Source organism: Lichenostomus cassidix, chromosome 1Aa (assembly GCF_008360975.1).
Source record: "Lichenostomus cassidix isolate B80296 chromosome 1Aa, HeHo_3.0, whole genome shotgun sequence".
NCBI lineage: Eukaryota > Metazoa > Chordata > Aves > Passeriformes > Meliphagidae > Lichenostomus > Lichenostomus cassidix.
Genome location: NC_139480.1, coordinates 34,525,205 through 34,548,307, shown reverse-complemented (window position 1 = coordinate 34,548,307; position 23,103 = coordinate 34,525,205). Strand labels below are relative to the sequence as shown.

At 39.2% G+C, this 23,103-nt stretch overlaps 1 protein-coding gene and 1 long non-coding RNA gene across 2 annotated transcripts in view; one reads left to right on the top strand and one right to left on the bottom strand.

The window, feature by feature from the left end:
• Positions 1-337: 337 nt before the first annotated feature.
• On the bottom strand, positions 338-9,355 carry LOC146443455 (uncharacterized). Its single transcript, XR_014847592.1, has 4 exons — positions 9,233-9,355; positions 6,999-7,056; positions 4,771-4,863; positions 338-428 (listed from the first exon to the last, which is right to left on the bottom strand). It is a non-coding gene; the product is annotated as an uncharacterized LOC146443455 (long non-coding RNA).
• Positions 9,356-9,393: 38 nt separating this feature from the next.
• Positions 9,394-23,103, top strand: part of PTPRR (protein tyrosine phosphatase receptor type R) — a 136,067-nt gene continuing 122,357 nt past the window's right edge. Inside the window, exon 1 of the mRNA XM_085044903.1 lies at positions 9,394-9,526. Within this exon, the coding sequence (XP_084901029.1) occupies positions 9,463-9,526 (64 nt within the window). The 5' untranslated portion in view covers positions 9,394-9,462. The remainder of the gene's footprint in view (positions 9,527-23,103) is intronic.

Genomic DNA, 23,103 nt, shown 5'->3' with positions numbered 1-23,103 from the left:
TTTTGCATAGGTGTCTTACTATATGCTACTTGAATGGATGAAATTCCAACTGCAACATGAATTTTTGTTCATTTTCTGTGTCATGGCATTTACAGTGTTGGATTTTTTATTTTCTCTTTTTTCCCTCCTCACTGCAAATGCTGGTAGTGTGCACACATTTGAGGAAAACTTGTGCAAATATCTCAAAGGTCAAGAATGGAATCTGAAGACAGTCCCATTTTGTTACAGCTCTTCTTGTTTTATCTCAGGGAAAGGCATAGTATGTGGACATCTCAACGAATCTGCATCTTCTTGGATAGGCACAACAGCACTTCTTAGAGACCACTGCCAACTGTCACAACCACGCTGTCACCAGCACAGACATCATCTCTCTCGTCTGATCCCTCTTGGAACAAGGGCTTTTCTGCAGGGATCTGATTAAGAGTTTGCTATAATGAGAGAATGAGCTGTTACACATCCGTGGAAACATGACACAGGAATCAGACTATGGGGCAGCCAGGTTATGGGGGCCAGCCATAGTCATGTGATAGTGTTTGGAGGACAAACGGAGCAAAATTGATTTTCCCTGTTACACCACCACAATCTGACAAAGGTGCTGCAGACAGACAGTGACCAGGTGCGGAGAAAATCTGTCTTACAGTGAACTCTATGAAAGCCTGACTGCTTTAAGAATAAAGCTTCAGCAGCTAAGAAATGTTGTTAATAAGCCTGTGCTTTGCTTTCCCTGCTCCTAGGATATGTAGCTAAATTTCTCACAGACCATATTTTAGATGATGAATGATGGGAAATGTTTAATGTTAATGTTAAATGTTCAAGAGAGGGCTCTTCAACACTAATTGGGAACTTAATGCAGTTTCCTGTCAGATCAGAAAGTCAGATGAGATGTCTGACCTAGGACTACATCCAAAACCAGAGAGCTAGAAGACTGTATTTAGCCATTATTTTAAAAGTATGAAAGATTTAGCAAGAGACTCTAACCAGTGAGGTATTTGGCTTGGCTGTGTAAATGTGAACTTAAACATAATGTTTCAAGTGAAACCTTTTGCATCAAATTATTTTTCTCTTCAAACTGCATTTTATAAATAACTTGGAGTTGTACAGATTCCCAAGAGTCAACAAGTTGAAATCATTTCATGGGCCATGTCCTGTATGACCTGAGCCACTTGGAGCATTATAGTTTATTTTTGGCTCTCAGGGTACCAACTGCTGAAGGAAAAGTGATGCATTTTGCTTGTGACTTAGCAGATTTCTTCTGATTAAAAAATGTAGGAAAAAATATCAATATTGATTCAAGTATGGTTATTAGACAAATTGTAATGTTAAATCATACCAACCCTGTCAGAGTCTTATCAAATTGAAAAGTTATCTGTGATTATGCCAGTGGTAACTGGAAAACATATAAGTATGTATTTACGGGTTAAATTTTGGGGGCATTACTTTCCACTAGGAAATATTCTGGATAAGTAAACAAATCCTTCATCCTTTGTTAATTAAGGATCAGTTTCAGGGGTTAAAAAATAAAATCCATTATCTGTAAACCATTAAATCTATTATTCGAAGACTTGAGACAAAAATTTACAAGCCACTTCCCTCCCCTCCCTCCAGAGGGAGACAAAAGGCAGAGACTATGTGTTGAGATAAGACCAATATAACGGAAACAGCCATGAGATATGAAAACAAACAGCAACAATAATAATAACAAAAGTGCACAAAGAGAGGGTGACTTCCATGCACACATGCTCACCAAACCCACTACAATGAAACACAGTTGTTGACAGACCCTCTGTACACCCAGCTTTCACCCAACTGCAAGCCATACCCACTTCTCAGAGTGAGAGTCCCAAATTTCTGCTCCCCAGCAATGACATGAGGTGGTATAGAATAGCTATCTAGACATGCCCACGCAGCTCCAGCCTTTGCCTCTTCACAGCTACTGCAGAAAAATTAACTCTGGCTGAAACCAAGACAGACAACTATCCAAATAACTTGTTTTTATAGAACCTCTTTTCAGATTTTGTAAGACTTAAAGTTTCTATCCATTTATCATCTGTAACCCTACAAGTTATGTTGTCTGTGATACATTTCACAAGTCTGATCAGTCCTTAGCAGGAATTGCTGATCCACCTATAGGCTGTCTTTGTTACTTATGTTAAGAGAAGACTTACTCCTGCTTGGAAGTAGTAGATATTCTCCATGTGGTTAGACCACACACAGTGAAGCAGTCTTTGTTAAAGCCTTTCCACAAAATGATAAATAAAAAGAATCAAAATGAAATAGCCATTTGTGCTCTGTTTTTAATTTGTCTTTTCCTCTTTTTATCAATTAAAAAGTCATGGTTAACAAGCACAATTATTTTCCTTGCCTTTAATCATTGTGTCCCCTAGGTGTTGGTGTGGGAGCCCATGTGACTGTGAGAATAGGGCTGGAGTCCCTGAAGTAGCATTAAGAGAAACAATTATGAAATGTTGGCCTCTCATTTTTATTTCTCCAGATTATAAATTGCAAAGGGAAATTTTGTTTATTTCCTTGTTTGAATAAAATTACTTGCTGCTCAGCAAATTGGAACTTGATTTTTTCAACCCACAAAGTATCTGGCATTCTTTTCCAAACTGGAATGTTTACTGTCCACAGACCCTCATTCTTCTATTGCCATCTCCTGTTTCCCTAACCACTTTTTGTCTAGTCTCATGTTTTCTCCCATTGACTACTGTACTTCTGTTTTTCCTTTTGTAGTCAGACTGAATCATAGTATTAATGCCTGTGCTGTCTCATGTTACTACTATTTTCCTTTTCGCTCACACCTGCTTCAGTATTTCCTTTTGAACTTCCCTTTTAAACAGGAGTAGGTAGAAGAAGTTCCCTGTATTCCATCCTGACACATTATGACTCCCTGTTGCTAAGAACAGAAGTTACAAGGAAGCCCTCCTACCTTTGTAATAAATCATACACTTTTGCTCTAATGGAATGGCCCACAAGCATTCCAGCCAGCAACTAGAACAGAATAATATTCAGGACAGATGAAATTTTGAGCGAATTTGGCTTCCAACTCAAAACAAATAGCAGTCACTGCCTCCAGAAACCCTCAAGTACACATAGTCAAAACCTTAGTTTTACAACTTTGTCAAATTTTGAACAACATTTTACAGTAACAACAGATACATGGTGACATCAGAATGGTTCTTACATTCAATCAAAAACTTGGGTATATTAGAAATAATATAATTCCAGTGGGTGCCACTTGGCATTACTAGGTAGAGTCAAATTTGTTGCAATAAAATTAGACAAAATCTTTAAAAGAAGCACGGAAAATTCAATATAAAATTTTTAAATATTATAGGCCTTAGGAGAAGCCGGACAAGGAAAAACTCTCTAGAGAAGGATGCCAGGAAGTCCTAGAGACTTAAAAATTGCAGATATTTTGAGATTTTCATTTGTGTTCTCTTACCTAAAGAAAAAATTGTGTTTTATTTCTGAATCATACCACTTTCAACTCACAACAAAACTGTGTGCACTTGAGTATCTAGGCTTGCTAGAAAATTGTCACACAGTCCTCATAATTCATAACAAAACTTCCAAACCTGTAAACTGGAACTTGAATAATGTTTTGCTATAAATAATTTATTTTTTTAAATGTGCACACTAGTGATGATTCCTTTATTACTCTCTTTAAAAGTAAATTTAACCTTAAACATTATTTAAACATTATATTATACATATTTTATGTGCGTTACTGAAGTGGGATATAAATTTGTTACAGGCTGCTGCTTCCCAGTTTAGACTTATTAAAAAACAAGCAAGCAAAAAACCAAAAACAAAACAAAAAGAAACAAACAAAGAAACAAAAAAAAACCCCTCAAAAAAACAGCAAAAAACCCAACAAAACCCAAAAACCCCAAACCAACAAACCACCACCCAAGAAATAGTATTTTTAATAAGAAAATATGTGACTTCATTAAAGATTTAGGAGTGTTCTGCAAGTTCATAAACCTATTCTGTTCAGCTTATACCAATTCACTGATGTGAGGCTGGTCTTTCTTCCAGAATCATATTAAGCAACATAGTTAGCATCTTCCTGATATTATTCATTTCCCCATCTTCTGTCCCAGGGGGAAGTTGTTTGAAAGAGGTTTTAGAACAAATATTATGTGCATTATTCTGTGGGCTTATCCTGAATAAGGGCAGGTTAAAGAAATATGCCTTATACTTGGAATGAAAGTAAATTAGTTTTTGCCATGGCTCTTAATCTCTGTGGAATTTCATTCCATGATTTTAGCTGGTTACTGAAAAAGATATTTTTTAGGGCACCCATGAACTTCAGTGGGTTCTCTGTGTGTAACTAACTGTGTGAGTAGAAAGGTGAAGATCTGACACTTTAAAACAATAATCAACCTTTTAAAAAAATACCTAGAGATAGACAGAATTTATCCAGAGATTTAATCAGGCCCAACCTGAGGTGTCGCAGGGTTATCATGTATCTTTTCCCTTAGCGAAGGCATGTATAACTTCACTGGACAGGAACGGAGTCCAACCAATTATCTAAACTTTCCAGCCAGAGCAATTATGTTGATCTTTACAATTATGGTATGTCATGATTCTAATAAAAAATTAATCAAATGATACCCTAAAGGAAAATAATTAATGAAAAAATTATTCTACCCACTGAATCTCTGAACAGTGTTATGCTGAATATTAATTATACAAGATGTTTACTTGTTATGTGCTGAGGACTCCTATCCCTTAATATTCCATGAATGTCAATTCGATACTGACCGATGACAGTCTCCTGATCATGTTCTTGCCATCCACTTGAAGGTGCTGCAGTTTCTGATGCACTGAAACCTCTTCTCCTGTTGCAAATATATTCTAGAACCATTGTGTGAAAAGCCAATGGGCAACCAAATCAGGAAAATAAAAAATCAGGAAAAAACTTTTTGATTTAACTGAGTATTAAATCAGCCTGAGAGAGATGACTAGCAGTTTGGTCTTGTCTTGGACTAGGACAAGAAAGACAGCTTTGCACAAAATTGCATATTCAATTAATAAGATTTTGACTGACTTATTTTTTATTTCCAGTTTCAAGGAATGCTACTCTTCTTGAAATACAACATCAAAGCAAACAATCTGAGGCTAATACTGCAAACAGTCAAATTCCCAGATTCCCTCATCTTATCTGAACCTGACTTTAACCTAAAGCTGACATCTATGGGTTAGATCAGTTGCCTGGGGTTTGATTCACTTATATTTACACAAATCTAGTTACTTCTGTGTTGAGAAGTTTAAATTTAGCACACAAATGGTACTGTGCAATTCACTTTAGTTACTGCATCATTTAGTGATGTACTGTGTAGTTATTAGTAACCATGGGTAACTTGCCTTCCATATTTAAATGCATATTAGTGTATGTACACATGGGCGTATTTGTGGGTATTTTACCAGTATTTCATGAGAAAGGCATATCATATCAAATTACTTTGACATAAAAAATCTGACTATACAAGTAAGTATATTTCAAGAGAAATGTTCCTAGCCTTGACTAAAGGTCTTTTAAGGATAATCTCAAACTTCTTTTTATATATTTTTCTGGCTGTATTGCAATTTAAATTACCTGACTTTATAAATCTTGATGCCCCTTGTAGAATATTGGAGGATGATAACTTTACTATCCTATGATATGGATAGCATAAAAGAGAGAAGAACTTGAAGACAGAGAAAGTGACAACATGGTACGTGGCCCGTGTGAAATAAGAGCTGCCACTTGCTGTTCCACACACTTGCTTTGAAAGGACCTGGACAGAGAGCCAAAACAGCATGGCTAAATCCATTTGCAAGGAGTCATGTATTGGTTAGGTACTTAGTATTGGTTAGGACTACACCAGCCCCTTACAGGTCTCATTTAGCACTGAGATGCTCACATTGCAGATTAACAGTTGCCTTGTGTCTTTAACAGGCAGCTTTTGGTCAGGTACCCCTGAATCCATTTAATTCTTTCCAAACAGCCCCATCAAACAGTGAATTGTTTCCATTTGAGCTATAGTCAACTTCTTTAGTCATGTGTGTAGATACATATATATATATATATATATATATATATATAGTATAATGTGGTCTTGCAAAATTCTGAGTAATGGTCTTGAAATTTCAGATCTACACACTCAGTCACAAATTAGCAGCTCAGAGACTAAAATACCCTGGCATCCTCTCTCTTCCCCCCTCCCCCTTGCTATCAAAGTTTTTGTTCTCTTAGCTGAGTCAGTGTCAGTTTTTCATGTCTATATTACAGATTATGCCAAAAATACACTGGAGGGTCTCAGACCACTTTAGAAGGCTGTAATTCCATATTGACAATGCTCATTAGGGAATATGATACATTTGCATTAGTGCAATAATGATTTTGCCCACTGGTAATCTCCCAGGACATGTTTCCTGTAGCAGTTACCTTTCTGCACTGTGTAAAAAGAAGCCCTCTTCCCACTCTAGCAACATCATTAATGTGAGACCTAATTGTACATGCCATGAGCTTTCCTCTACTGAGATTGCTGTATATTCACACATGCACTCACCAAAAAGTAGTTCTTTTTCTGATTTGCATTCATGTCTCCAAAGAATCCTTTGATCTACACATATAACCTCCTCTTCACCCCTCCTCCTCCTCCTCCAACCAGTTTTCATTTATTAAAAAACACTGCTTCCGTTTTTTTTGCTGAAGCTTGTCAAGGGACAAGAGATATGAAGATCCTTATTATTCACGTCAGACAAATGTGTGATTCTTTCTCCTTCAGATATATTCCCTGCTTGATAACCTATGTACTGCTGCTTCTTAAACTAAAGATTGGTTTTGAATTTGGCTTTCATTGTTTTAGCTTCCTCTTAAAGCAATTTATCAATGAAAGTCTAGTGCAAAATGATTTCCAGAAAAGGAAGATGGTCTAGTCGATGTGATAGGGGGAAAACAGCAAGAACTCTAGCACTTAGATCAGTCTCTTTTAATTGCAACCAACCTCAAGTGTGACTTCTCAGCAGCACGATCAATCTGTCACATCAGAAGACATGAACGTACTATGGAAAAAACATTGGAAAGAATTAGCAATATCTCACACCATTTGCCTCACTTTGAATTATTGGTAATATTCAGCATTCAGCTGAACACTTAATTCAGCTCTAAACATAATACACTCTCTTGAACTAAGTCACACAGTAATGATTTCTACTCTGTTAATATAGGGTTCTATATGTGGAAATAAAATAAATAAAACTATCAGTGAAGCTGGAGAATTCAAACTGATGCAACATGTTTTAGCTTACTTTCTGTGTAACAACTTCCCACTCCACAGTAATGTTTCCATTTTGCATTGAGGAGACAGTCTTTTAAAAAGGATGCATTGATATAAAATTCAGCAAAGTATTTAGTCTTAGCTTCCCATTGAATTCAGCTAGTGCATGAGTTGGAAGCTTAAATGTTTTCTTGGATGTGAGCTCAAAACAGTATCTTAAGACATTTCCCCGGTGGAAAATAATTTCCTTAACTGAGTAGTGGTGAGTCATCCAGTCTTTGTGCCTTAGGGCTCTGCAAGTGAGGTGAGTAGATATTGCTACAGCACTCAATCATATGAAACCACAGCTGCCTCATCTGTAACCACATGGGGACAAATCAATACCATTAGCTTCAGTGAAGTTATCCTGTTGACATATTTGACCCTAAATCCTTACCTAGAACACACAAGGGTGAGGATTTGTGGACAAAAAAATTAAAAACATCAGAGGACTGAAAGTAAATTTTTCTTTAATCTCTCCCTGGCAGTCGGCTAAACTGTAATTGGTATTGTACAGCTCACTGAGGGAAGTAAATGTAGTCCTCTACTTGTTTTTCCTATATGTGTACCTCTGAGGCCTGGGCATGTAGGACCTGAAGTTGTAGGGAACAAAAATGGGTGCACCATACAGATAAGACTTATTTATTTCACTTCTTTTAACTTTCACTTCTACTAGTCAGGACTAATAGGATTAAACTGGAGCAGGATGTGCTGTAATTTGTATATACCCACAGTAAATTATCATCACAGCAGAGGAAGCAGCAGAAATCTCATGGCTTAGCAGGGCATCCGAGGCACAATTCTTACAAAAGATATGACTGAAATGACAGGGCTAAAATACCACTCCTTGTTCAAAAATCTCCTTGATCATATTAATTCCCCATTTCCGGCAGAGCTCAAGACCGAGTGCTGTCTTCTGACCCAAGCCTTTTTTCGCTTATACTGCTGTCAAGTGAACGACCTGACTGCCTATACGTGTGAACAGCCGTGTGGGGGCTGGCAGAGGAAGCTCGTTTGCATATGTACAGTCACACATGCAGTCGCATCTACATAGCAGGGCCTGTGCAGTCCTTCCCATCTCTGTATGAAGAAAATTTCTACACAAAGGCTCATTTATCATTTAAAGTCAGATAGAAGCAAGCAAGCTCTGTTGATCTCCTTTGTTATTTTTTAGTTAGGACGCATCACTTCAGCTGCAGACCTGACCATGCATGTACACTGCTTGCCATATCCAGCAATTGGCTCCTGTAGATGGATCACTTGCTGGGTGACACATCTGCCACTGGCTCTCGTGGTTACCCTCCAGCAAATATTTTGATCAATTAAACTCTACTTTAGAAAATTACCTTGTTACAGGGCTGCTTCATGTTTGGCCTCTTTTGCATTGGTCTCTGATACCCATGTAATCAAATTCCCGAAGTGTCTCCTGAGTAGGTGTTGCATCAGCCTGGTCTGAACCACTGCCTGGAGTTCAATGGTTATTTATTTCTGTATCAGCCGTGATTTTCATCATGCAGTTTTTGCAAACTGCTTATTTTACAGCACGTGTTTCACAACACACTGAAGAGGAGGATTGCCTGAACCTCGAGCATTAACCCCACACATGGCCGAAGTCCTCCCAGAGATGCCCAAACTCCTGAGATCACCTCACCGGCGCTGCACGATCGGGGAGATGCAATCCCCACCGCTCCGCTGCAGCAGGAGCCCCGACTGCTGCTTCGGCGGGGAGCTGAGGGGAAATCACCCCTCGCCACCCATTCTCGCCTCCTCCCCGAACATGCCGCTGGAACTGGAGATCTCTCGCCTCGCCTCTCCTACTGAACGTTGCGGCTCCCCGCGGCTCTCTCACGGCCCCATGTCCCGATGTCAGCCGCCGCCCCATCCCGCCCCATCCCGCCGCCCGGTCTCGCCCCTCGCCTCACCCCGCGACAGGAGGGGAGGCAGGTGAGGGCGGCCGCCCGCCCGCGCGCCCGCGCAGCGTTGCGCATGCGCAGCGCGCTCCCAGGCATGCTCACTGCCGGGGGCGGGGGGAGCGGGACGCGGTGTGACGGCGCTGCCCGGCTGCCCTCGGCTCCCCTCGGCTCCCCGCGGCTCCCCGCGGCTCCCCGCGGATCCTCGCAGCTCCCCGCGCCCGCTGCCCTCGGCTCGCACCATGCGGCGGCGGGCGGCCGCATGCCTCCGGGCGCTCTGCCTCCTGCTCCACCTCCGCGCCGCAGGTGAGCGGGGGCGGCCGCGGCCGGACGGTGGGGCGGGCGGGACGGCGGTGGGGACCCGCGCGCGTCCGGCGGCGCACCTGTTGTGGCGTGAGGCGGGAGGCGGCGGCTGCCCGCTCCGGACCCGCCAGCCCCGGAGGCGGCGGAGCGCCGTCAGCACCACGGACAGCGGCAGCCCCGGGCGGGCGAGACCCGCGCTGCGCGCCCCGCGGAGCGGCCGCGCTTCGGCCCCGCATCGCGAGCACCTGCCGGCGGCTACGGCAGCGAGCCGAAATCGGGACTCCCTATATTCCCTCTTCTTTTTTTTTTTTTTTTTAATTTATTTTTCAGTACCGGTGGGGAGGCGTTGCTACTTGTATGTGCTCGTGGCAGCAGTGTTTTTAGAAAGGGAAATTTCAGCTGCGACAGCAGCAGGCATTTCATCTGTTAGCGGTGCTAATAAATCCTCTCTCTGCTTTGCTGGCAAAACGTGTGCCTCATTCAGAAATGCAGGGAGTGATGAGCGCCCTAGTACGTACATGAAGTTCCACTGCCAGTTTTGTTCCAGTAGTCAGAGCTTATACTTCTGGCATAAATCTCAGGCTTCCTTTAAGCCATGAAAAACTGCTCATCGTTCAGAGCCTCCGTGTATCCTGTGCAGCCTTCAGCATATGTAATCTTAGGAGGTAAATAAAATCTGGGGTAGCTGTATAATTGAATTAAGTTCTCAGTAAAGTTGGAGAGTTTGTTTTGTCATGTATGGCAAGCTTAGCCACTTCTGAACTAGTAAACAGCTTGTAAGTTCCATGAAGTTTAATTACGAACAACAATTAAATGCACAGGTACTGATTCTTTTGGTCCTGGGAATGTTGTTTTTAGGAGAGATTTTTAAGATGCAACGAATTTGCATTGTCTTACTGCAGAAACATTAAAAATAACAATTGAACTTCATGTCTCTTAATATAGAAGAACTGTATGAATATCCCACATAAGATCTATTATGAAAATAAATGCTTGCTGCTTTTTTTTTTTTTTTCCCTCACAGTTGTCAGGAGAAATGGTTTGTCTCAGCTATTGATATTTTATTGCCCTGTAAAATTAGTCTACACTTCATAAAATTTATGGAGCCTCTTTCCTGTATATCTATAGTTAGGATGCTTATGTTGTTATTCCTTATATTCATACGTGCAAGAGATTGTCAGCTGAAAGATAGGGAGCATTTCGTGATCTGTTTTAATAAAAGCCTTAAGCTGCTTTTAAATTGTTCTTTTCCAACATGTATTAAATTGACCATCTGTACAAAATTAGAGTACAGCATCTATTTGACATAACATGCCTTCTAATCTCAGTATATCCTCTATTAACAGTGGAATTTGCATTAGTTTTGTTCTGCTTCATTTTTCTATCCTGCTAATGGAAACTGGGTCTATATTCTGCCAGTAAGCTGTTCACCTTCCTTACTGAGTTCTACTTGTTTCATTAAGTTACTGGGAATGCTTGCAAAGAGATCTTGGTCTTCATTATGCAAATGTCTCTAATCATAAGAAAAAGACAGGAAAATAGATGTTTATATGGTGCTACTTTGTTCCCTGAGTAATCCTGGAAAATAATTATTTTAGAGAAGACAAGGGAGAGTATGTACAGGAGCTGAATTCTACCTTTGCACGGTTGGGCACGGCTCCCACTGAGCACAAGAGCTGTGCTTCCTCTAAGGCAGGGCTGCATACAACTTGCTCTTGTTGGAAGTCATTGAAGATGTCACAACAATGAAATAACAAGTGAAGCTTAACATGCTAAGATTTCTCTGTTTCATCTGATGCAAGTAGAAAATTTGATCTTACACAGGCTACCACCATGGACATCTTTTATGTATAGCCTAGACTTACAAGTTATTGATGGTGATTTTGAAGCTTTGGTTCATGTGAAATCACAAAATGCATTCTACTAGCTAGGTCACAAATTATATCCCAAATGTCAATTTTTGTGTAATGTGTTGGAAACTGCTTGGCTTTTTGTTTTGAGGCTGAATTCATATGAAGCATGTGTCCAGAGAATGCTGAAGACACTGTCAGTAGATATTAAGAAAATCTCCCTTGATGTCAGTTGGTGGTAATAGATTTTAGAGAAAACATAAGCCTACACTTACTTCAGCTAATGCTACAGCAAAAAGAGTTAATGTGTTTAAGCACTGCTCTGTAGTGGAATGGTAATGCATGTCATATAGCAAATCTGGTTTCCTATAGAGCTACAATTCTACTACAGATGTAGTAAAATTTTCTACAAAAATAGGAAATGTTCTTGCCAAAAATGTGATTGGGGATTTTCATGTGCTCAATAACATACCATTTTACTGAGTTGACTGAGATACCGATTCCAAGATAGCACGACAGTCATGTTATCAGAAAATAAATATGATTGTGCTGTTATTATATGCATATATTGCAACCTAAAACCAGACACTTGTGTGTGCATCTCTGAAAACAGAATGAGGCCCTTTGGCTGAGTGTAGCAGGTGAAGTAATCAACCTATATGGAACTTGCTGTTGCAGGAAGACCTAAATTTGTAGCGAATGATTACAGGTCAGCATGAACCTTCAACTTATATTATGCATTGCATGAGAGAGTGCACGACAGCATAGTTTATACTCTCTTTTAGTACGTATGATCTAATACACATGTTCTTGCAATAAAAACCTAGTGTCTCCTGAGGTGACTAGGAAGCATTGTCTCCTTGTAAAACAATGGCAGGTGGTAGCAAAAACATGAAGTGATGCATCAGACTAACTTGTAATTAGAGAGCTATTTGAGTCATACACAGTATTCAATTAATTACCTCTTTCACCTAATTTTCTTTTTTAGCAAATTTTGTAGATAAAATTGAAATATATGATGAATTAAATATACAGTTGCTGGAAATCTATTGGGGAAAAAAGGAAATCTGTGATTCTGGGAAATAGGCTAGGAAAACCAACCAGACTAGAAAAAACGTATTTAGTTAACAATCACCATATCAACATATCACCTGCCTTTCATTAAAAATTTCTCTTTAAGAAAACATTTTTGCAGAATTTGCTTTAAGGATGAACAAATCCTGGTCATGCAGAAGCAAAAAGTTAACAACTGAATATTTGGTCAGGTCATCTAAATCACGGTTTCTTGAGCCTTACACTAGCTTGCTAAGAGCTTCTATTACCTCATTTTATTATTCTCTTCACCAGTGAAGACATGCATTGGCAACCTTAAGTCAATATGAACCAATACTTTCCCGCTAGACTTTGCAGAGAGAAAATGTACAGATCCTTGTCTTGACCTCTTGATGGATCCATTCTTCTATCCCCTCAGCAGAATCACATAAAATCTAGGTTGGGAAACAGTGGCATTTTATCCTTTTGGGGAAATGCTGTAATAACAGGAGGGTCACTTATACCAAAACTGAAGTTTCTTTGATCACAAACTAACACTCCTTTGGGTAGAATTTGCTAGGTAGAAATGTATAAATAAAAGTCATTAATGTGCTACACCGGTTCTCACACAGCCCTCAGGGTGTCTTTACTAAGTTCTGCTGAGTTCAGCTTTCCTGGTCAAACATGCACTATGTGGTATTCCCGTGCTTGGAAATTACTCACGTGCACTGCAATTTCCACTCAGATGTTGGGCAGGCCTATTTTCTGTGAAATGCACAAGCTCTGTCACAAAAGTAAGACAATCTGGAGACTGTGCTTGTAGGGTTGAAGTGAAATTTGCACAAAATACATTTGCCATCAGATCCATTTCAGTAACCTCATACTAATGAGTGAATAATTCTAGGTTCCAAATACATTTTGAGTGAAAGTGAAGGAGCTATTGATTTAAAAAATGTATAAGGATTCTGCTTCATTACACTAACATAATCTAAATGAAGCTGGTTCTTATAATTGTCTTCTTTAAAAACAAATTTGCCATGAGTAGGTGTTTTTACTGGAAGACACTTTTCTGCCTTTTATTAGCAGGACTCATGGATAATCAGAAGGTAGTCATCTGTCTCTTTAAAGATTCTGTTGGGAGAAAAATAGTTTTATAATTCAGTATCTGACTTCATATTTTTGAGGAAGTATTTCATTGGAAAAGAGACTCTTACCGTATTTTTACATGTGGAAATTCTTGCTATTTGTATTTTAAAAGACATCATCTTCCATGAGAGATTTATGTTCAGTATATCCATTAGGAAATTATTGAGATTTGTGGTCTTGGAATCTCTGACTGATTCCATTTGTTGTATTATAAGAAGACTGAAACATCTTAGACAGCAAAGGCTGGTTCCAGCTTCCCTGGAGAGCAAAGTAGAAGAGTTGCTGAAAGTCGCTGAATTGGGCTCTTGGGGGGCTATATCTCTCTAGAAGGAGCCTAATGACATAACTGTGTGGCTCTATTTGGTGGTGGTCCCCCCTCCACAGGGGTGTTAAAAGGCTTGCTGTGGGGGTTAGATGGAAGGGTACAACTCTTACTCCATAAAGCACAGTCATTGTCCTGTAGGATTTTCAGCATGGTTTCTGAATAAATACTTAGAGAAGTTAGTAAGATCTGCTCAGAAATCCTCAGTGGGATTTCTTAGAGCAATATTACTGCCATAAAAAACCCTGAATTTTTAAGACTGGAGTTGACTTTCCTTCATCTCAGCTATAGATTTCCATGGAGATACAATATATTTCCTTGAGTTACTATATATTTACATCCACCTTATGCAGAGCAGAATTTATCCACAACCTTCATTTGAAAAATAACAGTAATTGAAGCATCACTTTCTCACACCGTCTGGAAAAAAATCATCGGATATGAGTCTGTATGGTACATTAGTGCCAAGGCATAAGTATGGCAGAATACTTAAGTGCCTTTGGGACCACTAGCTCATCTCTTAATTCACATGAGTGGACCTAGTGAAATCAATGGTCTGTGGTATCTAGTTTCAGTATTGACATATCAGGCAACAGGCCCATGAAATTAGATGCAAAGTGTCTTTTTGAAAAGGATGCCACTCATATGCTTAATCCAGATTCACTGTAGCTGTGGATATTTTTGGTCAGGGCATTTTTTTCCTACTGAAAAGAGCAAATTTAGCAAAAATGAATTTGCAGTTGTTTCTATTTTCAGCAGATTGCTTATTAGAAAGGGAAAAAGATCCTTGCAATCATCTCCCTCCCTCCCTGCCTATCTTGTGTGTAGTCCCACCCTCCCTCAGTGTTGCTGTCCCACCCTCATCACACATGGATGTATGTGTGCACTTGCTTGCACTCGCAGATGCAAACACACACATAAAAAAGAATCATTTATATATCTGCACACATATATACACACATTTCGTACTACTTGATTTTGTCTGAAATTTTAGGTCAAAAGTTCTGAACATTGTGTTTAGGGGCAAATAGAAATATTTTTCTGAATTTTTACAATTGTGCTGTCCTGTGCTGGTTTAGCTCTGGTGTAGTTTATTTGCTCTGAATTTTGACTTGTCATGGGTACTGTTCCTCTGCTGGAAAAGGCCTTGCTTTAGGTTACTGACCTAGCTAGGAAAGTACAGAATCCTTCCTATGAAAGAATGTGATTTTGTAGTCCTGGAATGGGGTGTTGCCATTGCTAGTAACAAAGCTGTAAGTTTTGTCCTGATTTTGCAAGGCCTCATGATTAGAACTTGACAGGCCTGCTCTGTCCAAACTTTCCTTCACCTGCTTGTTTTACTTGAGTTAGCGCTGACAGCAGTTTTTTTCACTTAAACAAGAATTAATATCTGTTTTAATCTAGTTTTCCTTGTGCGGTACAACTGTAGTCTACATAGGAGCAGTAACACAGCTTTGGTGGAACAGCAGAGGCTTGAAGAGGGGAGGCACAGGATGTTTCATTAGAAGAGTACAGGTGTGGGATGATAAGAGGTGGGACACAATCTGGTCACTGAAGACTCCATGCTATAAAAAGCTCAGTATAGGGTTGGAGCTTGAGAAAAATGATTTTAGGTGTTAATGAAGAGAACTAAGAGATTGTATCTAACATACGTATGGGACGCCATTTACTGTCACATTCAAATATAACCTGGAGCTGCAGACCAATTGAAGAAAGAGCAGGTATAAATTCATGTTAGAAAACACGGATATATCTATATAGCTGTCCCTAAGAGGAATAAAGAAGAGAGGAGGAAGAAGAATCCATCATCATGAGCACCATATCTCTCCTGATGAAGGACTCCAGATGCTGAGAACTCCTCATAACAATGCCCCATCACTAACACCAGTGTGAAACGATTGACCTAAGAACCCAGAGAAGCATGGACTTAGAGTAACACCAGGAAAAGGGATAGATAATTTTAATTGTACTATTCCTATATTCCTGTAATTGTGACTTGGTCTATATTCCTTGTTTTTCTATTAAAGTTAGATCTAGAGTAACAATGCTTCTTGAATTAATTTGTTAAGATTTTAATTATACTAACAATAAACTCTTGGCTTCAGTTACATGTGTAAGGTGTGCTTCATCTTTGTTCATGAGCAAGACTTTGAAGGTAATAGAGGAATTCATCTATTTGAAGGAGGCTCTGAGAAGCTCTACAGCAGCATGCCTGATCATTAAGTCTATCAACCCTGCTTTGGGTAGAGAACAGCTTCATTTGTATTGCTCTAACAGGTTTTGGCTAAAGACAAAGCTATGGTGAGAAGGTTTTGTGTTTTGGCATTAATCTCTGCGTGATGGAAACAGTCACAGCCTGCAACTCCCTCTGTTATTTATTGGAAAGTAGTTTCCTAGGTGAATTCTTTTGTCAGTTCAAAACTTCAAGCATGTATTACCAAAGCAGCAAATGGATTTATTTTTTTCCTTTTTTGGGTTTCCCTGGTTCACAAAAGCACGTTTGAAAGTATGTTCTGTTGTCCAGCTAATGTTCAAGTTATGTTTTAGCCACTGTTTAACCGCGTTTTATTGGCAATAATTTTTGGTGCACCATGCTAAAGTTCAGCAACAGTTTATGTTTGGCTAAAAGTGCATAACTTTATCCAAATGAGATTTAGATGTGATTGATATACTACTTTGCTGACAGTCAAACATATTGTTAGCTAGATGGTACAGATGCAAAACATACTGCCTCCAGATAACTTTTGTTTTCATTTTTGCTTTCAACATCATTTGAAACTTCTATATTTTCCACCAGCTATGTTGACTCCTTTTAATATGTTTGCTGGTTTGTTTGGTGTTTTTTTCCCCTTTTTTCTTTTTCCTTGGTAATGTAGATGAAATAGAGATAAAGCTATAGATTTTGTGTCTTTTAAAGGCAAAGCCAAAGGAAGGTCCTGTTGCATGCACCAGAAGAGACAACCTTCATGGCCCAGAGCAGAGAGAAGTCTTTTAAACCTACAGCAGTCTCCGTGCTGTGTCTAGAATTACCAACACTTAGTGTTTCCCTTAATATCATTACCATTGTGACCCCTGAGACTTAGAACCATGCTCATAAATGGCCAGCATGATAATAAGCATTTTGGCATCTAAGCTTTTTTTTTTTCTCCTGCCTGTGGGCCAACACCTCCTTGGCCCTTATACAGACAAGAGAGGGCTGCAAACTCTGCTCTGCACAGGCATCCTTTTCTCTCAATGTTCTAAAAAGAGATAGGGAATGAATCTCCCACCTGTGGGAACTTTGGCATTTTTGGAGAGGATTGATCATTGCTCTGCATAAGTACATTGACCTGCATTTCACAGTGATTAGGGTGGCTTTTCAAGAGTTAATAAACCACGGGGCAAGAGGTGATAAAGCCAAACCTGTCCAAAGTCTGGGGCTGCTTTATAGGTTTGAAGGAAGTTTGTATGGGATGAAGAGGGTGTTTTAGAGCAGTGAGCCAAGCAGAAAGGAAAAAAGCATAGGGAGCTCAGGGTAGAAAATTTATTTACCAAAATTTAGTAAGCATTTTTTGTTACTGAAAAAGAGAAATTACTTGGCAATAGCATTAAGTACTGTAACTCAAGTTGCCTTTGAATTAAATTTATCTTTGAAAGCGATCAGTCAAGTTTCAGCATGTTGTTCTCTTATGAAATGTCTATATTTTCTGCTTTTTTTCCCATTTAATTTTGAGCTTTTAGCATAAAAATCTCCAGCTGTGTAATATACCAAGTTATTTTTAACTTTAAAAATACCTCAGTGTTATTATTGTGCTAGAATATTAAGTGTGAGTTTTAAAATACATGCACTAGGTGTCTATATTCATTTGTGCATTTTACTTACTAATCAGATACAGGACAACACTTTTGTCAGTGGATTTGGGGTGACTGCATTACTTACAATTAGCAAATATGCAGTATATATCTCATTATAAAAAATGTGACTGTTCAGGAGCATAACTACTCATCCAATTTGTTCAGATTAAGATAAATAACAAGACTTAAGAAAATGACCTCAAATTTTTCTTCCAGGCACACATCATGACTTTAGACACCATTATCTTGGCCCTATCAGGTTTATGTTATGTCCCACTGGGACTTTTCCAGTCAAATAAATTTCTGGTTTCTGGCTGAGGAGGATATTAAGGTGGAGGCAACCAGTGTGAGTGGCTTTTGTGTTGTTGTATCATGATAAAAATACTTAAAGGAACCAGAGGTCTAAGACTCTGCTATGGGCCAGTAAGGAAAACTTGGCCGACTGAGAGTGGCGTGAGTAGGGAGTCAAGTGGGGCACCCATCGTTTTTCTTAAAAAAGATGTGAGATAAAATATTTGTAAAGCTGTGATATTTTTATGTTTTAAGAAGAGGAAAACTGTACCACTGTGTTACTGACTGATTAATGGATTTGGACTATCCTGAAGATTTTATCTGTCTGTTTTAGCAAAAATGAGGGTATTTGGGAATTGGGAGTCTAACAATTTTCTGGCAGGTTGCTTTGAGATAAAATGTCAACTTTCTGAAGCTATTCAGAGAGTCAAGACAGTCTAAAGAAATCTTCGGTTTTTCTCTACCAAGCAGAGGCCAACTGGAACAATAAAAAGTGCCCACAACATCCAGCACATCAGATTTACGATTTATCATAGGCTTTCCTCTCTGTATATGTAATGCAACTTTGTAGTGTAACATAGGCTCCGAAGCATGTGCTATCTAGCATTCTTGTGATATACCCATCTGTTTTCATGAGGAAATTTTGTGCTTCCCATATACTGGGATGATGTTGATATTTCATGTGGAATTCTACTATCCCATTCTCCATCAATCTTCTGTAGATTAGTGTCGCTGGTGAGCAGCTAACAGAGTAATGAAAGCACCAGTTCTCAGTGGCAAGAAGGAAATGACCTTTATTGTTTTGATTTCATCACATATATAGAGTTCTCAAAAGTCACCCAGATTGGTCGGTCAGAAGCCTTCCCCCAGGCCTGATTGGCCAGGCCTGCAGTGTCCAAGTTCTGGGACACTGTTCCAACAACATCCAAACTTTATCTTTATTTATAAAACACAAGAAAATTTCTCATGGGAAAAACCTGTGCTAGCCACAGATTAGAACTTTTTCCCTCTCTTTTTAATTTATGACAGAAATGGTTTTATCTTGTATGTTTCTGGAGACAGCTAAGAAGATCTAGTGAACACATATTTTGAAACATTAAGCAGAACAGTGGGATTCTGGAGAACAGGGAGTTTCATAGGGATTTATCCAATTTTCCTTTCAGGAAGATGGTAAATGGTGGCAATGATAGAAATACTGAAAGTAGTACAAGTAGTGAAGATGTTCAGATTTAGAAAGTAGGCATTCTACATCACCCTGGAGCTTCTTGTTTCACTTTAATAGATGTAGTGTTACAGTTGGTAGAAGTTCTAGAAGCACAGCTCCAGGGATTGGAAATGCAACTAAATCTGATAAATTGTGGAAGGAGAATACTGCTGTACAGGACCAGCTAAATTAAAGAAGGGGCTTACAGTGGATGAACATGGAAGCAAGATCAAGACAGGCTTTATTGTTTAAAAAATCTAAGGAAAAGCAGCAGCATTGGGGAGTTGCAAGGAAGGAGTAGTTAACTTATAGGTAAAGAACAGAGGAAGAAATAGCAATATTCATCAGGAGCTGAAATCCAACAGAAAGACTGGTGCCTGATCACTCCATCATACAGACAGAAGAACTGGAGGGCAAAATCAACAGATCCCATCTGGTCAGTGTAGGGTCACAATGCAGCATCTGTTACTAAAGGGAGTTGGAAGGTTATTACATGAGATGATCTACATGAAGAAAGGACTGGTTGTATTCTAGGAGCTAAAGTACATAGAAATCTGCTGCTCAGAGAAGTTCTGATGTGGGTTTGAAAGTAACCATTGATTATTGTTCCTTTTGGAACTAATAAAATTTCCCTTGACATGAAGATAGCTACACATAGCTGAGAAATAGATGAAGACTCAGCATTTTTTTGGATAGAAGAAATATAATGGAATCACAATCTAACACCTTGTCTGTTCTCAATGCTGAGGCAGAATAAACTATAATTTTTTGTAAATAGACTTGAGGGGAGAGAATTTTAGGAGAAGGAATAAAATTATTATAGTTAAAGGATAATGGCAGCACTGGGTGAATCGCAAATAACTCAGCATCCTGAAGTAGAATTCAAACAGGGTAGTATGAGCAGAATGTCAGAACATACTTTAGGATAAAGTGTGCTAAGCTTATGGAAGAGAAACCTTTAGGAATTATATTTTTTGAGACTTGTCCTAAACCATATTTATTGAATTTTTGTGTGTGTTGGGATATCTGAAGCTTGAAAGGCACCAAAATCGGTTCTTCATAGCTTCTGACAGTTTTCCTGGCAGCCACAGAGAAATATTTTCTTTTTTTTGTAGAAGTACAGAATTTGAAATAGGAATCCCAGTCTTCTTTCCCTTTAGGGTTGGAGAGTGGCAATATTTGAAGGTGATATGTAGCAGAAGTGCTGGTATTTCTAGCTATTTAATTCTCCAAGTGCCTGGTTGGTGCCTATTGCTTGTGTTTGGAGCTGAAGTCTGGTGGGTCAAGAAAGAATATATTATCACTTCATCAAATTGAACAGGAGTTTATGTTCCCCTGTAGTATCAAGGGTGGCCCATTTGGGAGGGTCACCTGAGGTATCCATGGCAGTCTGGGAGCCAAAGTCTGGTACTGGTTAGGACCTTATACATAGTCTGGTAAGGTTAGTGATGTTTTTCACACAGGGCACTGTGCATGCTTGTTACCTCCTTAAGATACTGGGGCTATGTGGACTTCTCAGACAATCACATTCAGTGTAGTAATTTTCTTGGAACATGTTTGAACTTCTGAGTGCTCAGCTGATGAAAAAAGTTTTGTGAGATTATAAAGTGTAGTGGTGTTTAATTAGACTTCTAATTTCTCATTACTACAGGTTAAACAAATTTTGTTGTCCATCTTGAAAATCTGCTACAATGGACCTTGTATGGCTGCAGGGTACTGGTGTTACTGATGTGATACTTAGCATTCTAATGGAAGCAAGTCTGCTGGGATTTAGAAGCAAATGGTGATTCTTCTGTTAAAAAGTGTTGAGATTCAAGGGCAAGTAAACTTTTTGGGGAGTTCCTTTAACTATTTTTGTTTTTTAAATAAAAAATATTCGGGGAAGAATTTGAGTTGGTAGTTAATTGTAATTTTTTCTGCTTCATTCAATAAAAATAATGAAATAAGAGGGAAAGTTGGAATATTGAAGAGGGTAGAAAATGCAATGCAGAGAATTCCAGGAGAATCACAGTTGGTTTGATTCCCTCAGAAACAAAGGAGCAGGAATGAAGGAAGCAAAAAAGACACACCAAATGTGTTGATGGTTACATTCCTTTGTATTATCTACCATCAGTTTTGGAATACTGGTTTTCGATGAAGGAGACATGAAAATAAATCCTGCAAAGAGATGACTGTGAGAAGTAGGTGGCAATGAGAAGTGCTGATGCTTCCTTATTTTTATTTTGCCACTGACACAACTCTCTAAATTGCTAGTTAAGACCAGCCCTCAGGATTTTATCAATGAAGCCAACACCCACAAAGATTAATGAGAACCCAGCAAGCTTAACAAGTTTTGAAATTCAGCTGTCTTCAACACTATACTCTGCAGTTTCTCTTTTTTTTTTTCTCCTGCTTTCAGAAGTCTTCCCAATCAAAACCTGACAAGAGCTGTAAACATATGACCTCAGTGGTCATCTATGAGATTGGGGTTTTTTTTCAACAATTTGAAGGAGTAGTTTTAGATTTAGCATTTTACTTTATAATAGAGGAACTGTGTTCTGTCTTTTTGCTATTGATTTTCTGTTGATGTATATTATGAATTGCTTCACTGCCTACTGACAGGGACACACTTATTCCAGAGAACGCATTTCTCAATGATGCAAAGCAATACAATAGCACAGATAAGGTATTGTCCTTGATTTCCCTAACTGAAATTTCCTAAGGAAATTAGGTCAACAGAATGTAATTACCTACACTGAAACCTCCTAAGGGCACTGGGCAGAGCTGTGCAAATGACTGATTATTTTGATTTGCTTACAGAAGCAAAAAAAATCAGAGGAAAATTTGAATAGAACAAAATGATTTCTTGTTCACCCTGAATTGAAGCATGTGGTTGGTGCTAAGCTGCTCTTCATAGCTCATAATGAGAATTAAAATAGCATTGATTTTATATTTTTTAACAAAAAATCAGCTCCCAAATGTAACATTGCCATTAACTCCAGCAGTATCTCAAGAGGAAATTCCAGGGTGATCAGAGTGAGCTCTCTGGGTTCACTTCTCTCAGAACATGAAGTCCGTTTTCTACAACACTGGGTTTCTTAGAGTGTTCTCTCATAGGTGACTAATGCAGCTTCAGTTGCTTTTTATCTGTGAGGGAGCTGATCCTTGCCTATTTTTCTGGTCCGATAGACTGCCTTCCAGACTGGGAGCTGAACTGGGCTTTTGTAGGTATTCCATTCAGCATAAAGGCACTGAAGATTCACTATGTTTTATCCATGAAAAAAAAAGAACAACAAAACCTAAAACCAAGTCAAAGTTTAGTCTTGGTTCCTCTTATAAAGGCATCATCAGGAGGTATTTTGTCTTTCAAAAGAGAACTTATTTTTTACTAATACATAGTTAGTTAAACCCATTTAAGCACAGAATCACAGAACGGGTATGGTTGGAGGGGACCAATGGGATTGTATAATCCAAACTCCCTGCTCAAGCAGGGTCATCTGAGAGCACTTTGCACAAGGTTTCATCTAGACCATTCTTGAGTATCTCTAGTGAGGGAGACTCCACAATCTCTCAGGGCAACCTGTTCCATTGCTCGGTCACTCACACATTAAAGAAGTTCTTCCTTATGTTCAGGTGGAACTTGCTGTGCATCAGTTTCTGCCTGTTGCATCTAGCTCTATTGCTTGGCACCACCAAGAGCAGCCTGGCTCCATCCTCTTGACACCCTCCTTTCAGATACTTATAAACATTGATGAGGTCCCCTCTTGGTCATCTTTTCTCGAGGCTGAATAAGCCCAGCTCCCTCAGCCTATCCTGTTTAGAGATGCTCGACTGTCCTGTCTGCAGTTCCCTAATCTAAAAGAGCTCTTTGTGCCCAACACCAAGGTATGCAAGACATGGTCAAACCCACACACCTGTATCT